Below are 17,100 nucleotides of genomic sequence, written 5' to 3' on the forward strand. Positions count from 1 at the left end.
TTACACGGCAGTTTAAAGCGAGCGTGGCTGCTGGCCTAGAAGCAGTCTGGCGCATAGCCCTATGCTAACCATACTAGCTAGTTAATTAGCCGCAGCCAGCCAGCCACGGTTCACTCGCTCACTCATTACCTAACTAACAATGATCCCTGTACGATGTTACAGGGGCATTGTTATTATTATAGGCCCTATCAATCTTAGCGAGGAAAACTCTATGTGGCGTCAATTCCGAGATTCATTATTCGACGAATAAGTACGTTCCCCCTCTATTAAATTACTTGGTGGCGTACTGGGATTAGAGATTAGCTCTCATCCAGGTCCCATCGATCGAGCTGTGCTGTGGATACATTTTTCTTGATCATGTCGAATGGTGTTGCGAAAGTACTACTAGTAATACGATAAAGTTTTTCTGTCTCAGATTTTTTCGGTTTTTTCCCCTCCGGAACCCTCATGCATATCAACAGCCACATGGCCCTGGATCATAATTTCATGCAGCAAAGTGGGTTTGACATTGGGCACATGTGTTAGTATTAGTACAATGTGATGGTGCGAATCAGCCAGGACTCGGCGCTGGAAACCGGGTAACTCGGTTTGGCATGGATCTTTTCTTTCTTTCTTTTTTCTAAATAAAATGAACCAGATTCCTGAACGATGAAACGAGGTTTTTGCCTTCTGTAAGAACTTCGGTTTACTTCACCTGTTGCCAACTAGAACTCACACCATGGCATCCCCATCACAGGCCATGGAGAGTGGAACTGTGCCCATGCCTGTATCCTATTCCGGTGGCTTTGTCGCGCTGTCGTACATTATCAGTGCCATGGGCTCGGTGACGTGTTTGGAAATGCTGCATCGGAGGACTTCGAGGTCTGGCCTGTTCAATTGGTAGGCACTACTAGGAAATAAAACAAGGATGAATCCTGTTGACACGTCGCTATAGGTATCTGCTACTGACATCGTCGCTCTCCATGGGCGGAATTGGTATCTGGAGCATGCACTTCATCGGTAACCGCGCCATCTACCTCGGTGACGGCGCCGATAGCGACCAAATCTCGTACAATGTCCCCTTCACAATCCTCTCGATCTTCTTGCCCATGATCGTCCTCTGCGCTGCCTTTTATGCCATCTCCTTTGAAGAACGCCCGGCCATGACCCGTCTCGCAGTCGGGGGCGTCCTGACCGGCGGCGCCATCTGTGGTATGCATTATGTCGGACAGCTCGGCATCTCCAACTATGTCTGCTCGTACGCGGTCGGGAACATCGTCGGCGCGGCCATGATTGCCGTGTTCTCGGCCATGTTGGCACTGACCGTCTTCTTTCGATGGAAAGCTGCGTGGGCAGATAGCTGGTGGCGTCGCCTGATATGTGCGGCGCTTCTGGCCGGTGCTGTCTCTGGAATGCATTGGACGGCGGCAGTAGGGACCACGTATCGCCGTGTGCCCGGTGCAATGACTGGTGCGCAGTTATCGAGAACTCAGACGGTCATTATTTGCTCGGTTTTGGTAAGTTGTCACTTGACCAGGCGTGTTTCCGATATTAATTGTCGTAGTCATTTACGTCGTGTGTTATTCTGTCCATCTGTGCCGTCGTTGCTGGCGGCAATCGGCGACGCTCTACGACTCGAGCCCGTCAATTGGTACTGTCATGTGTTTTTTTTGATCCTGCCGGGCGTATAATGGTGACCCCGCAGGCTCTGCTGCCGACTCGCAAGGTTGTTGATAGATATATCGGCCGAGTGAGTTTTTTGTTCGCTATTGGAGGCAATGTCAGACTGATGTACGATAGTATATGAAAGACGACGACTTTAGCCGGACACACCCGGCTTTCCTCTGGGCATTTCGGGCATCTCGCAACTGGTCTCTAGTCAAAGACATCATCCCGTTCATGAAGCGTACGCTACAGAGCGACGAAGAAGAGATAAACCGGCTTATCCACCAACGTAATGCAGCTGACAACGACCCCAGCGCTGACTTCGGCTTTGACAACTTGTTCAAGCAGTTTTTCTGTGTATCTGCACAAGACCTGGCCGACGAAGTACGCCAGCCCCTTTCTGGTCTGGGCGAGTTGTATCCCGAAGTCGTGTCGACCAGCACGCAGATCTCGCGATTCCAGATACGATCATCGTCGTCAGCCAGGTCGTCTCGTCCGCAGTTCGGCAAGGGCCAGCTCATGTTTACCGTGCGTCAGTTGAGCAGCCAAGAAGAAGTGGCGCGATTCATGGCGAATGGGTTTCGGTTTGCCCCGATTGAGCGCATCGCGAGCACGCTCGCCTCCAGAATCCATGTCCCCGCAGCCGAACTGGCGGCATACCTGCACGATATGCACGAATACGGTCGGCTTCGCAGGGGGTATCCGTCAGGGGTACACGTTGTCGCATTCGCCATGCGTCCCACGGTGCAGGAACATTTTGAGGTCCTCGCCAAATTGAGTAGCCCGATTGCACTGCCTAGTTCCTCTCTGCCAGTGAGATCACTTGATCAGGCTGACTTGGATCTGATTTCTCAGATGAATGATTTCACAATCACGACGTGTCTGAAACATTTGACCACCTTCATCAGTGACAGCAGCAGCATAAAAAGTCTCCAGGAATCGCCAGCTAACACCTTTTCCGACCATCTCTACAGAGCGATTCTTGAACTGGCAGCCAGCTTACCCAAGAACATCGCGTCCGCGGTACGCTTCTCGGGGAAACCGCTCTCAGCACCGTGTCGCAAACAGTTGGTGCCTTCTCCTGACCTAGAGCACTGCACGTTGCTGTGTTTCCGGGTAGTATCGGCGCTGGACACGCAGATTTCCCAGCCTACTTTGCATCGGTTCGTGCCGCTGCGACTGTTCCGGGTCCAGGAACAGGTCAACGACGGGCTCGTTGAACGGGGCCGTTTCCTACGCGAGCTCAACGCCGAGTTTGCCTCGTATTCGGTCCAGTCGATGGCAAATCGCAGTAGCGTACCATCGTCACTGCTTGTGAGTGAGGAGACCCAACGTGGACGAGGAGGGCGACGGCTGTTTTCGTGGGCGGCGTTCGCATTCACACAGCGACGAGGAGAGCATCGCCATCAAGAACTTGTATCGCAGGAATCTCTCGTCGGCCAAGCATCCGGGAAAAAACACGATAGTGTGTTGAGCCTGTCGCGCAACGAGATTGTCATCAACAGAGAAGTTCGCATCGAAGTCTCGCAGTTGGACGTTGACAGTCGCAGCAAGGGGGCTGAAGGTGCCGCGAGGAAGGTGCAGCCGGCCACGTGCTATGTCGACGAGCTGTATGGGCTGTGCCTGGGCAGCGGAGTGAGAATGGCGCCTGGCTATGGGTGAATGTATTGATATTAATACTAATACATACTCTGTACATTATTATGTACTTGCCATGTTTCTCCCCGACATGTAAACATTGTCGCTTATCAAGGTTTCCTGTTTGGGTAAGCAGATCTCCGGTCGATCGCAACGCCAAGCTTTTCTAACAAGCTTGATTTGCCTGGTCGCCGATCTTGATTGGTTGCAAGCTATATTTTATGTATAGCAATTGATGCGCTTGTATAGTGCTATCTTCGACTTTATCCTCTGCACTGACTGCTGACATTGCCGGCCAATGAAAAATTGATAGAGATCAACTGGCCCCCTTCTCGTTTCTCGTTCATTAAACTCCAGTCGATAGCGGCCGATGTAGCGTCGGAGCCGGATCCGGCGGATAATGAATGAGTATTAACTTTACGGTACAGAGTAGTACGGAGGAGGCTACAGAATATGTTTTGGTCTGCGAAATAATGGCCTTGCCTGCCCCTGGGAAAGCGCCTTTTTTTTTGTGGAAAAAAAAATAGTATTAAATAATAATACGTGTTAGAAACTAAACCACTGTGCCTTGTTCTTTCTAGAAAACCGGCTCGTGAGGCTGAGCGCCGTTGGGGGCAAAGCGGGCCATTTTCGAAACTATACGTACTAGCGCAAACACCGAGTTCCAGGTTGGCTTTGTTGACCTATCTGGTTCTTTTATCTCTTTCTTTCGCAAGGAGAAACGGCAAGCACTACTATGACATGCCAATTGTCCACTGCCTCCATACGATATAGTAGTATAGAGACCATGCTCCTGGCTGCTGGCGTATCGCCGTACCGTTTCGTACAAGACGATAAAGTTGCCGCATTGGGCGTCGGCCAGAAACAGACTAGCCGCAGCCGCAAATTGCAACGCTGTGGGCCAATCAGGGCGCAAATCCAGAGGCAGAACGGTTTCTACACGGCTGATTGGTCAATAAAGGTGGATCTGACTCAGATGGATGGCCGCTCTGGGTCTAGGGTGTAATCTATGTTGGCGCGCGCTAGGCCCGATCTGGTGGGTTCCCGCAGCGGGGTGTCAGTGCCCGCTCCACTGATTGGCCGAGCGCCCGAAACAAGAAAAGGCGGGTTCGTACTGGGACGGTACGACGTGGTTTCGTTACGCTCTTGCTCATTTTTGCCCGGATGCACGCCTACTAGTCAAGTTCGTTGTCGCGGGACTGCACGAGGCCTGGGCGGATCTAACTCTCTCTCTCTCCTATCTCTCTCTCTCTTTATCTCTCTGAGTTAGTTATGCTTGTCATCATCTGAGTTTGTAATCTTGCTCCCATCACTATCACTTCTTTCATCGCTCTGTCATTCGCTTTCTGTTCTGTGCCCAGCCGGCCTCGCTCTCGGCCTCACTCTCGCAGAGTTGAGTGTCTTTTTTTTGCGACCTTAGCTACAACACTACACTGATTCACGCGGCCAAAAATGAGCTTCCTCCCCAAGTGGTCGTACGGACAGAGCCCGTTCCAATGGCGCTTCAGTCGCATGACATATTTTGCTACCGTCACCATCGTCACGTTGATCATCTTCTCACTCGCCTACGTCTACGCCGAAGAACCGCCCTTTTGGCCAGCGGCCCGACCAACGCCTCCCTCGGGGCATCCTGATAATACTGATTACGATATTTCAAGTCATCCTTATGCGCCTGGGGATAGCAAAGCTTCACCGTTGCCGTCAAACCCCCCATCCACCTCCGCCCACTCGAGTGATGATCTCGATACTGCTTTTGATGGCTCCGACTGGCTCGTCAAGCCCAAGGATCTTCGAGTCGTCGCCGTGATCTTCTACGGCCGCCGCGACCGCTCGTCCATTCTCGAATGCTACACCCGTCAAAATCTCGTCTCCAATGGCGGCTGGTTGGACGAGGTGATCTGGGCCGCTAATACCGACAACCAAGACGACCTTGCCTGGATTAACACCGTTGCTGCCGATTCGAACGGCGAATACAAGGTCGTGCGCATGGACCAAAAGGGCTACGGTAATGTCTATGAGGCTACCTTTACGGACAAAAAGACCATCTACGTCAAGATTGACGATGATGTCGTTTTTATCGAGCCTCAGGCCATCGCCAAGGCTGTGACCACGCTGATCAGCAACCCGGACGCCCTGATCGTATCGGCAAATGTTGTCAACAGCCCCGCGCTCGGCTGGTGGCATTACCATTTGGACTCCGCTCACTCTTTCAAGCCTGAACTGATCCCCAAGAAGGCCGAGCTTGCCACTCGCGGCAACGGGTTGTGGAAGACTTCCGACTTGCCGTTCTGGGAGGGAGACTCGGCTCTGGACTTTAAGGAGTTTGACACTTTCACCGACTTTTTCAAGGTCGAGGAAGACGAAGACATTCCCAAGCATCGCTGGCTCCCGACTCGTGAGGAATTCGACATTTACAGCTCCAGCGTTGCCGCCACCGATGCTGAAGGTGGCCCGCACCTGACCCAATGGGCCATTGGTGCTCAGAACCACTACTCCTTTTTCACGAACCTGGAAAACGGCGAGCTCGGCAAGTATGGCCTTGGTAAGGACTATGGCAAAGGCACTACCTGGCATATGCGCAGCCACCGAATCAGCATCAACTTTATTGTCATGCGCGGCTCCGATGTGATCGAGCATATGGACCTAGTCACAGGACATCCGAAGGGCGACGACGAGCAGCAGTTGACCGTCGAGATGCCTCGTATTCTGAAACGACGTATGTTTCCTTTCCCGTCATTTTTATAGTACTTTCATGCTAACACTTTCTCAGCTGTCCTCGTCGAGTCCCACGCCATTGTCTCCCATTTTTCATACGGCCCACAACGCTACCTCCACAAGACGGACGTGTTGGAGCGCTACTTCAACTACGCTAACGACAATATCTGTCCCGAACGAAGCTTGATCGACCCATTGAGCCCAGACTACAAACCAGGATCCAACCCTCCTCCTTCGTCGCGCCTGAGAAGAGACCGTCGCGGAACGAAATCCACGGACACTGCATGAAATCCACACGATAGTCTTTTCCTCACTTTTCCAAGCATATCAGTTTGGTCATTTCGCCAGTCATGTATGGAGTACGGAGTCTCTTTTTTCCCTTGATTTTCTCCCAATAGCCCTTTATTCCGGCCATTTTGTATATTTCCTTTGGGTAGAGATGTTTTTTATGTGTGTTGTACATATTTATCGGAACGGCATAGCGACTGGGCAGCGCTTATTATATTCGTAATACAATTTTGGCATGCGTATTGAGTGTGACCATATATTAGATCAAATTCATAATACCATCAATATGTTATTTATTTATTTTCTTCTGGAGAAATGAGAATAGCAAACCCCATCGCCCATCCGATCTCAAACCCATCGACGTAGTTTCAACACCCTCTTTTTTTTAATCTATGGGCCAATCTCAAGTTGTTTAGCGTTATTTTGATACGAAATATCACGTAACACACATAAATTCCATACCGACTCTGTGGATGCATTTACAACACCGATTGGCTTTATATACAGAGTATGGAGTGGAAGCGGTGGGTCCCCACTCAGCCAATAACAAACGTTCGTTGCTTAGCTTCTAGAAGGGTTCTCGAATAGTTCGAGAAGCCGATCTTCGAATACAGTCAAAGAGCAATTTCTAGCTGATATCAAATTTACATTATTATACACGTAATAGATTGTTAAAAGCTCAAATTCTGGATAAAACAACAGATGATTCCTTGTAAGCTTGACAATGGACGAAACAAAACATTTACTGTGGCACAAGCAAACTCGTCTTTGATAGAAATAAACCAAGGTCGACCCCATTCACAAAATTCCTTTCAAGTTGTTTCGCTGACTGGAAATCTCTCAATTAGTTGAAGCCCCCGTCTGAATTCAAAACACGATGGATGGCAACTAGGGATGGATAAATAGGCCGTCGAGGCACCTAAAGTCTTCATCCTGTGTTTCCTACATCGAGTTCACGATACCCAACAATCACGATGGCATCGCAGCAACTGGTTATGCCAATTCAACAACAACAGAAGCAACCAGAGAACACCCAGGCCCCTGTCCCAGTCCCCCAACACCGCTTAAAACGAGTCGTCTCATGGAATGACAGCATAGCCAGGGTATACTACACCAAGTTCGGGGAAAACGAAGTGGCCTCGCCCCAGGATCTTCCTGACTACCTTGATGGTATGGACAGGATCACCACGCGAGACTACTGCTGGGTAGATGACAAAAGAGTAAGAAAATGGTCACCCAAAACGGCGTACATGCGCTTTAAATTTGTATTTATGGGTGTTTTGTCCGCAGGTTTTTGTGTTTTTCTTTTGTGTGCCTTTGTGAGCTTTCTTTTAAAATAATAGCTGTTGCGATGACGGCACTAGTTCAATAGTTTGCGAACTTCCTAGCCCTCTAACAATACTACCTCCCTATATAAAAAAGACCCATTACTTATTCAATTGATAGAATACAGATTTAATTTAAAGGCATGGAAGGTCCTGCGTTGTCGAGAGGGAGGAAGAGCTGCATGGATCATTCTTTGGGACATCGAGTTGCTTGCATCTTAGAAGTAGGCGCACTATTTCAAAATTGATGATGATATTTCCTCTGACACGTCCCAGATCAATCTTCAAGTTCAATGGGGTTGGCGTTTGCAGAGTGTAAATTGTCCTGAGGACGAGGAAGGGGGAGGGTGTCGCTGGGTGGAAAAAGACTTCTGACGACGAGGGTCGAACCCAGGGCTTGCCAGTTCCCGTCGTGAATTTGTTGTTGTGTTCTGGCGATGCAGGTGAGTTCGCCCAGCAGACCACGCCAACATCGACCACGACCCGCGGCGATGTTGACGCTGTACTACAGAGTCAGAACAAAACAACAACAGTATATATATAGAATCAACAACACAACAAAAAAGATAGAAAAAAAGATTTAAAAAAAAGATAGGGTGATATGCTAGGCATATCAAGGTTCCAAAGATTCGCCTGCGTGGCTGTCTGTGTATGGTGTCGTGTCGTTTGTGGGTTTTGCTCTGCTCACGCCCGCTGGTCAGCTAAGCCAGTTTTGACCTGAGAGTTACAGAGATCCCATCGCAGCCTGGCGCTCGTCGTGAAGGCAGCCTATCATCCTGAAACTAGTCAGCATAGGGAACCCTTTACCTAGAGGGTAAACCCTCCAGGCGACTAGGTGGTACCACTTCCTGGGCAACAGGACCACCCGGCCAAACCGGCGATGTTGGATGCTAGGGAATAAAGATTCTGATATATAAAGACTATTGGAGGCTGTATTTATTGTATGGGGAATATGTGCTGACTAAGTCTGGTTTCACAATATGAGGTTATTCCCATTCCCGCACCAGCAACACTTTGATGCAGCCCGCGACTATTCTGCAATCTCTCTTTTTTGAAAGACACCTGCCGTATTTTCTTTAGCTAGAAATCTTGGACAGAATTGGGTCAAACTATACCACGAATCTCAGGCATCCAACTTGCTCTATCTTTGCAAAAGAACTCCCCTTTTGGTGGTAAAGCATCTGGATCATCCAACGTGCCAACAGCGATATATCTAAAGTCAGCTTTCACGGCTTCCTTTTCTCCTCGTCAGCTATTTTTGATGTCCTAAGAAGCATTTAGTCACTTAATAGCAAAAATCTTACTCCGTACTCGAGAATAGTACTCCCGCAGTTACTGCAAAACTCCCTGTGAATCAACATGCCAGACCCATTATCGGCAGCGTGCTCCTTTGTTGTGCCTTGGGTAATTTTTAATGCGTCTCTGGGTACTTTGGCAGTCAGGCCATAGTTGGTCCCAAACGCTTTCTTGCAGTTGTGGCAATGGCATAGCGATGTCCGCGCATCCTTGGCTGAGTTGAGGATCAGCTCGTATTTGATCTGATCACAGTAACAAGAACCAGTCAGAGTCAGCATCTTAAGCAATTGAAAGTTGTTTTTAATTCAAATATTTATTTTGAATGTAGACATCCTCTCAATAAAAAAGTCGATCCCTTTAAGTTGTACCAAAGTACTTAGATCTGTATCACAAACTGGAGACGTATTATGGGTGGTTGACGTCACTCGCCGACAACATATATACGTATAACCTTGATACGATGTAAAGTCTACATGTATTTAGACACTGGCAAATAACCAAAAAAATAAAATAAAATAAAATAAGACCGAAAAGGCGTGTATAATTGGATATATATATATCTATATCTATAATTCTCCTTTTCCATGCGACTGTGGAGGTCGTGGCCTTCTTTGCCAAAATGCGACACAACCGATCACAATATCTTTACTATACACAGGCATCGACTTATATTACATGCTAGTGTAGTTAAATCGAGGCAAGAGCATCAACGAAAGGTAAAAGATACACTACTAGGAGCGATTCAAAGATCAGACAGAAAATATTAAAAGGGTCTAAAGTCTTCCGCTCATTTTTTTTGTTCTTTTTTTGTTCTTTTTTTGACCATGTTAGGTTATTTCGTAATTTATATGAATACCATTTCGCGTGCACATGAATCAATCGGGGCCTTTGTCTCCCCAATCTTTCCTTTATCTTGGCCGTAATTAATCGCTATGTTTCACTACTCGGCAGTTCTTCCTTCGGCCCAAGATAAGCGTAAATAAGACGAACCCGGAGACCCCGGCTAAGCGAGATGCTACTGACAAACAAAGAAACTTGGCGTCGCTGTCTAGCCAAAAATAGACGCTGACAGCAACTAAATGCCGAGCGGATCATTTTAACTCGCAGCTTCAATGTTGGTTGCTGGGTCCGGCTCATGGGAATAGCATGGGGGCTAGCTGGTTGCGCGCCGGCGCCAAAGCTTGGATGGTTTGCTGCCACTGACTCTACGAGCTGACCCAATCCCACCATTAAATACAACGTAGGAGGAGCCGGTGCACTGGGTCTTACCCCAGAGTTGCAGTCATCGGTGTGAAAGAAGGATAAGAAATAAAATAACGGCAGGGGGGGGAGAAATATAAGACCTCCCATCCCGGTTATGGCTCGTTTTTTCCCGCCCGTCAGTGTCTTAGTTTCTTGACTGTTTTTCCCAAGCTACTTTTTAAAATGCGTGTCGAGCCATTTGTTTTCGCTACTGCGGCTGCAGCTTCAGCTGCCACAAATGCGTCGCTGCCCTCTCTTGAAGTCCCCGAGTGCCCGGACTATGCGGTGGCCGTCGTGAACCAGTCTGTCCCAGACCTAACGCCATTCCCAATGACCACGGTCAGCGTGTGCTACGACGATACCTCTATCCAGCTGGGCTTCAAAGCGTTGAACGAGACAAACTGGTACTTCAACGCCAGCCAGAGCACAAACGACGACATCTGGGAATACGAGGTGATGGAAGCGTTCCTCTACCACGGCGAGAACGACCCGACAACATACATTGAATACGAGATTAGCCCAGCCAACGTCACATATCAGGCTGTCGTCTTCAATCCCACCAAGGTCCGCGCCGACGGTGCCCCGTTCGACCACTTCTTCGTGACCGACCCCTACACGGACGGCTTCACGGCCTCGACAACTACCAACAAGAACACAAGCACGTGGGAGTCGAACGTGAAGATCCCTCTTGCTTTGTTTGATGTTGATGAGGTCAAAGGGTCCAAATGGCGCATGAACTTCTTCCGTACCATCACGTCGCCCAGCATATACCCTAACCAGACACTGGGTGCCTGGAGTCCTCCCGACCAAGCAAGCTTCCACATGTCCCCGTTCTTCGGCCATGTTGTCTTTGTATAATGTTAGATAGTTATATTGGAACTTATAGAATTATATATACTACATTGTGTGTTTGAATTTGAAAGCTTGGTGTCGATTCGCGTCCTACGCAGCCTATATTCCGTAGTAACCACACCTTACAATGCGCATGCATGTTAGGAAATACTAACGACACCTGATCGATTCAAAGTTTTAAAATTAGCTCACAAACAGTCACCTGGTAGCTGAATACGGTTCTCACATTCTTTTACCTGTTACATATGCACCTATCCTTAAGGTTAGATCTAACGGAGGCCACGTGAACGCAATTCTTGAAAACGGCCATAAAAATACAGACTATCGTCCCTGCATGTCTCAGACAGTGTTCGCATGATTGGCCCAGCAGATGAATTAGCCGAAATCCATGGTATAACTTTCCTGCTAGATGATCGTCCCCCGCACACCACCCCGCCGGAACTCCGCACTTGCAGGTCTTGAACGAATTTCTTTCCCATAAATCACATCCCGTTTTGATTGAATTAGCTATATGAGTTTGTCGATCAACAATTCTCTCGTTCAGGCGGGTTTTGGCCGTTTAGCCGTGTCCTAGATAGTCATCTGTGGGGTAGATTCTGTTTGCCGTTGTAGAAACGAGCCCTGGTATTCTTTTAATAATGCCATTGCTACACGTTAACTACATTACGAACTGTTTATTTCAAATTCTTCTAATACAGTAAATGAAACAAAAATGAGACAGAGTCATCTCTTTTATTTGGCGTTCCTTACCACGACTGTGGTATGCGTACCAATCAAGACTCGCCTCGAAGCACGCATTGAGAATGGCTTAGCCTCAACCCCTCCAATGGGGTTCGTATACTATAGCTTATGCGAATTTATAAAAAATATCTAGAAGCTGACAAATGGTTTTTAGATGGAATTCGTATAACCACTATAGCTGCCACCCGAATGAAACCATCATAAAGTCCAACGCAAAAGCACTCGTCGACCTGGGTCTAGATAAACTCGGGTATCGCTATGTGACAACGGACTGCGGTTGGACGGTAGCAGATCGATTGACGAATGGATCTTTGACGTGGGACGAGACTTTGTTTCCGAATGGCATGCCTGCTTTGGGGGATTACATACACGGCCTTGGCCTCTTGTTTGGAGTTTATGAGGATGCCGGCATCGAGACCTGCGGGACGGGGATTCCACAGGCTGGGAGTCTCTGTGAGTTGATATAATTTGTTTGGTAGAATGTCAAATAGTGTTGACTGTCGGTTCTAGACCATGAACAGCTTGATGCAGAGACTTTTGCAGCCTGGGGAGCAGACGCACTAAAATGTTTGTGATCACCCCTTTTACATTATCACTGTTTAAATTCCTAATCCCGTTCTAGATGACAACTGCTATTCGGACGCTGCCACCGGATATCCCAATGTCGCCTATCAGCCTAGCACTTCCCCATCGGCACGTTATCAAAACATGACTAACGCCCTATCCAACCTCAACCGTGAAATCTTGTTTCAAATTTGCGAATGGGGCGTCGACTTTCCCGCTCTCTGGGCCCCCAATCTCGGCAATTCCTGGCGTATAGGAAACGATATCTCGCAAAATTGGCAATCCGTTTTCCGTATTATCAACCAAGCCGCAACTCAGACCTCATTTGCTGGCCCGGGACAATGGCCTGACTTGGATATGCTCGAGGTAGGCAACGATATCTTCACAACGCCCGAGGAACAGACACACTTCTCTCTGTGGGCCATTCTAAAAAGCCCACTGGTGATTGGCGGCGCATTAAAAGATACTTATACGTCGATCAGCCAGGCATCACTCGGCGTGCTTAACCAGCCAGATGTCATCGGATATAACCAAGATCCGTTGGGAAAGAGTGCAAACTTAGTACGTCGCTGGTCCGATGACGAGTATGATGTATGGAGCGGGCCATTGTCGGAAAATCGCACTGTCGTCGCGCTTGTCAACTGGGCCCATACCGCTCGCACGTTACAGTTGGATCTCTCCGATGTAGGCATTCAGTATGCGGCAACTGTGAAGAACATCTGGGCTGGTAGTGAAGCAGCTAGTGTTAAAACTTCATATTCTGCTTCTGTAGAGCCTCACGGGACTATTTTGTTGGAAATCAAGGGGACTTCACCGGCAGGCTACTACGCCACTGATATTTTTGCCACGTCTACAAAGTGAGTTTTTCTGGTCACTTTTTACAACGCGCCGCTACTTACTTGATATAGCGTCGAAACCATCTTTTCTGATATCTACGCGGTGACAGATAGTGGGGAATTTCTTCTTGTCATCGACTTTACGCAGCCTCCGAGCGAGGGAAGCCAAATAGATATACAGGTTAGCCCTAGCGGATACAGCACAACCATCGATGTACCTTCTGGCTCTAGCCAAGCATCAACAAATATATCCTTGTCTGCAGGGGCCAACAACAATATCACCATTAGCACAACGGGCGTATCGTCAATCAAAATCACGAACCCACCTGGGGCATATTACCCAAGTACGTCCTTTGCACGAACCGGGTCAGCCATCCTTACAGAATGTGGACAAGGCTATTGCCAGCCTGTAGGCTCGAAGATTAGTTATTTAGAACCATCCTCGAGTGCAACAATTACCATTCCGGCAAAGACAGCAGGATCCAAGTACATCCTTCTAGATGTCATCAACAACGATATTACTTATTCAAGCACCTTGACGAACTCCCGAAACATAACCATCTCGGTCAATGGCGGTTCGCCGGTGCGACTTGAGGCACCACTCACTGGCCGGCATAGTGAACTATTCGGGCCTGGTGATGGATGGTGGGATCCGTCGACGTTTGGGGTTCTAGTCCCCGGGTGGGAAGCTGGGAACAACAGTGTTAATATTGGGAACCAGGGAGGCGAAGGAGATCTTCAGACTTATGCGGCAGATTTTGTCGGGCTACGCGTTCTGGACTGAGGGGACAACTAGCCATGCCAAAATTCTGTGCTGACTGATTCATTGTTCATGCGAAATAAGCCCATGACTCTACATCTCTGAGCGTGTCCGAAAACTCTTACTCGAATGGCATAGCATTTCAATATCATCCAAGTTCCTTAGACAGCTATAACTCTAAAAATAATATGGCACTTGTCGAGATTCTTGAAATACAGCGCTTTATACTCTTAAAATGGCTGTGACTTCTTCTTTGAGGCTAGCGTTTACCCCACATATACCAACCAATAGAATTACTCTTTGACCCCCGCTCCCCGCGTTACGACTTTCCTTAAACATCAATTAATAACATAGCGAAGTTTGACAACCATCAATGATTACGATACTATCGATCTCAAGACAAAAAAAGCCATAGCATGACCTCCTATCCTGTCAGGAATGGTCGAAAACCAACGCGCAACGCGTGTCCGAACAGGGTGTCGCCAGTGTCGCACACGACGTCGCAAGTGTATGTGCCAACTGACCTTTCCTTCAACTTGCTCTTTTCTTGCAGAAATGTTGCTGAATGTCGAGTTCTGTAGGTGACGAAGAAAAGCCCAGGTGTCGCAATTGCACTACCAGGGGTACTTCGTGTGAGTATGCTCCGCGGTTGACCTTCTTGAGCAAAAATGCGTACACAGTGCGACAGCCATTGAAGCGTTCGATGCCAAGTCGGGTTAGCGATGGCAATGAAGAAGTTCATGTAAGAAACAATATTTGTTGTCAAACTTGGTAAATGTTTATTAACAGTGAGACTTGTAGTTTGTAAACCTCTCCTCGCCGCCAATCCCCAAGAATTACAAGTCATCTGCCAGTTGTACAGATAATAGAGACAACACTGAGCTTCCCGCGCGTGAGGACATTTCTTCTACACCAAATCACTGTGAAACAGATCAAAACTCCGGAGGCAAAAATACAGATTTTGGCCAAAATGACAATGGCCAAACTAGCACCGCGAACGAACATGCCAAGGAAAATGGCACCAAACGCATATCACAGATGGTATCACCACTTCCTAGAGATCCTGCCGGGGTAGATCGTAGTCCTAGTGACGGCCATCGATCTGCAGTACAAGGTCTCCTTGCTCTTGGATTGGTAACATCGACCGCCAATCCGTCATTATCTAGTACAGGCTTAAGCCCAAGCCAGGTCCTTTCATCTCCAGATGACATTGACGGTTGGAATCTCTCCGCAGGACATATACAAGAAGGATCATCCAGGTCTTCCGAACACAGCTTAGAGCTCAAGTCATTTAGCAGTCTCAGCGCCCAGTATCAAACACCAGGAGATAACGAACTTGCCGTCAAAAACTTAGTTCATGAGCCCAGTGAAGTGCTTCACTCTACGAATAATCGGATTCCATTTCACACTGCCGCGGGGTGTCAACTGGATGAGTGGAGAAAATATCAACTCCTTAGGCACTACAGATATGAAGTTGCTACTTGGGTATGCCAGCTTGTAGACAGATTTGGGACTTGACTGTTCTAATTTGCGTTCTTAAACAGCTCGATATTTGCGATACGAATCAGTCATTCGGGATTGCCGCCACTCAGTTGGCTCTTGGTACAACACCTTTTGGGCCGTCGCATAACCCAGCGGCACTCTCCGCTATGCTTTCTTTGGCAGAAATGTCGTATAATCGACTAAACACCAACGAAAAATTCTTCGATCATATGTCGCCACGGTTGACAATCTTTGAAAATTCGACTCCCACCCCAATTCTTGAGCAACACTGTTCTAGATTTGACGGTTTGACTCCGGACAATTCCGACTTGGAAATGAATAGGGACGCTTTATCATCCGCTCTTTGCGCGTCCTTGGAAAAGATCAAACAGATTGCTTCCAATATACATCATGCCTGGACTCGGACAGGAACAGACCTTGACCATCTGGACCTAGTAGGCTCCCTGGTACAGTATGCATCGGAAAAATCTTTAAGATCAGCGATATACTGGCTTCTACTAAGATTAGGTATGCTTATATTATCCAGAACATATAACATATACCAGCGTGGCTAAATGGTGTGAGAAATCCAGATCTTAGCGTCTCATTGATCAACCCTACTGCTAATATTGCAGCCATTTCAATGTCTTTTACTCTCCGTACTGACGAACTCAAAATCACTGACGACCCTGGCCATAGAACTTTTCAATATGCTCACATCCCCTTGGCACTATGTGCACAAGCAATAGTCTTGTGCGATGGTAGCACGAATGCCAGATCACCAACGTCTAATGCGACCGAGAGTTGGATGCGACTGCTTCGCAAACTTGATGAATGGTATCTCGGACGACCAAGTGAATTCCGAGCCATGCTTGAACTTGATCCTCAAACTGAAAACGACAGTAACTTTCCAGCACTGTTGTTTACCAACGGAGCAGGTATTTTCGGCAACCAGTTATACCACACTGCCATGCATCTTTTACTTCAGAAAAAGCCTCGCACAGCTAATTTATTTCACTTTAATCCGGCTGCAAGATCTTCTCTGTGGCATACTCGAAGAATTTGTGGTATCGTGCTACATAACGATCGCCGTCAGTGTTGGGATCTAACTCTATTGGCCTCATTTTTTGTTGCTGCAACGAGTATGACTTATAAAACCCAGCAGACAGAAATTGTTGAAGGTTTCCACCGTATTCAAGAAATCACTGGGTGGAAAGTTGGCGACTTGGTTGCAGCCTTGCAGTTGAAATGGTCCACCATGGAAGATTCTTGATGCTGATGCTTGTCTTTATCGAATGCGAATGCGACTGAATACGTGGCGATGTCGGCCCTCCCATCATCAAGGCACTGCATAACCCCATGCTATTTTGAGGTCGTTGATTCTCCAGCATGCAGCCCATCCGCTAGCAGCTTCAATTTCTTGGATTAGCTTGATGATAGCTTCGTGCTCAGCTTTATGGCTAAACAGCCGACCAGCCACCCAAAGAGGCTGGACAGCATTGTTGAGACATCCGTGATGTGGATTGGCCAAAGATATCCCACAAACACGCCGAGCATGCCACACAGAGGATATCACGAAGCTTGATTCAAAGTTGGTATTCCTTGGTTTAACGCCAAGTAAAAGAATACACGCCGTATGGTACAGTTGGTTGGATGATATTGCTGCCCAAAAGCAGAAAAAGACGTGTACAAATGGCCCCATTTTTGTGGTCCGCAC

The 17,100-nt window shown here is 48.0% G+C and overlaps 5 protein-coding genes across 5 annotated transcripts; 4 read left to right on the forward strand and 1 right to left on the reverse strand.

The window, feature by feature from the left end:
• Positions 1–718: 718 nt before the first annotated feature.
• Positions 719–6,285, forward strand: TRUGW13939_11874 (uncharacterized protein; the record flags this gene model as incomplete). The annotated part of the gene is made up of 6 exons (XM_035494978.1): positions 719–879; positions 935–1,496; positions 1,544–1,729; positions 1,780–3,222; positions 4,768–5,998; positions 6,053–6,285. The coding sequence occupies 6 exons, from the start codon at positions 719–721 to the stop codon at positions 6,283–6,285; spliced, it is 3,816 nt and encodes a 1,271-aa protein (XP_035350871.1).
• Positions 6,286–7,745: 1,460 nt separating this feature from the next.
• Positions 7,746–9,184, reverse strand: TRUGW13939_11875 (uncharacterized protein; the record flags this gene model as incomplete). Its single annotated transcript, XM_035494979.1, has 3 exons — positions 7,746–8,110; positions 8,726–8,846; positions 8,915–9,184. The coding sequence occupies 3 exons, from the start codon at positions 9,182–9,184 to the stop codon at positions 7,746–7,748; spliced, it is 756 nt and encodes a 251-aa protein (XP_035350872.1).
• Positions 9,185–10,331: 1,147 nt separating this feature from the next.
• On the forward strand, positions 10,332–11,006 carry TRUGW13939_11876 (uncharacterized protein; the record flags this gene model as incomplete). The annotated part of the gene is made up of 1 exon (XM_035494980.1): positions 10,332–11,006. One exon carries the CDS (start codon positions 10,332–10,334, stop codon positions 11,004–11,006), a length of 675 nt encoding a protein of 224 aa, XP_035350873.1.
• A 706-nt stretch (positions 11,007–11,712) lies between these two features.
• On the forward strand, positions 11,713–13,925 carry TRUGW13939_11877 (uncharacterized protein; the record flags this gene model as incomplete). The annotated part of the gene is made up of 5 exons (XM_035494981.1): positions 11,713–11,831; positions 11,896–12,194; positions 12,252–12,308; positions 12,364–13,162; positions 13,214–13,925. 5 exons carry the CDS (start codon positions 11,713–11,715, stop codon positions 13,923–13,925), a joined length of 1,986 nt encoding a protein of 661 aa, XP_035350874.1.
• A 414-nt stretch (positions 13,926–14,339) lies between these two features.
• TRUGW13939_11878 (uncharacterized protein) lies at positions 14,340–16,656 on the forward strand (the record flags this gene model as incomplete). The annotated part of the gene is made up of 5 exons (XM_035494982.1): positions 14,340–14,409; positions 14,483–14,643; positions 14,703–15,386; positions 15,446–15,911; positions 15,977–16,656. The coding sequence occupies 5 exons, from the start codon at positions 14,340–14,342 to the stop codon at positions 16,654–16,656; spliced, it is 2,061 nt and encodes a 686-aa protein (XP_035350875.1).
• Positions 16,657–17,100: the final 444 nt, after the last annotated feature.

Source organism: Talaromyces rugulosus, chromosome VI (genome assembly GCF_013368755.1).
Source record: "Talaromyces rugulosus chromosome VI, complete sequence".
In the NCBI taxonomy this organism is placed as follows: Eukaryota; Fungi; Ascomycota; class Eurotiomycetes; order Eurotiales; family Trichocomaceae; genus Talaromyces; species Talaromyces rugulosus.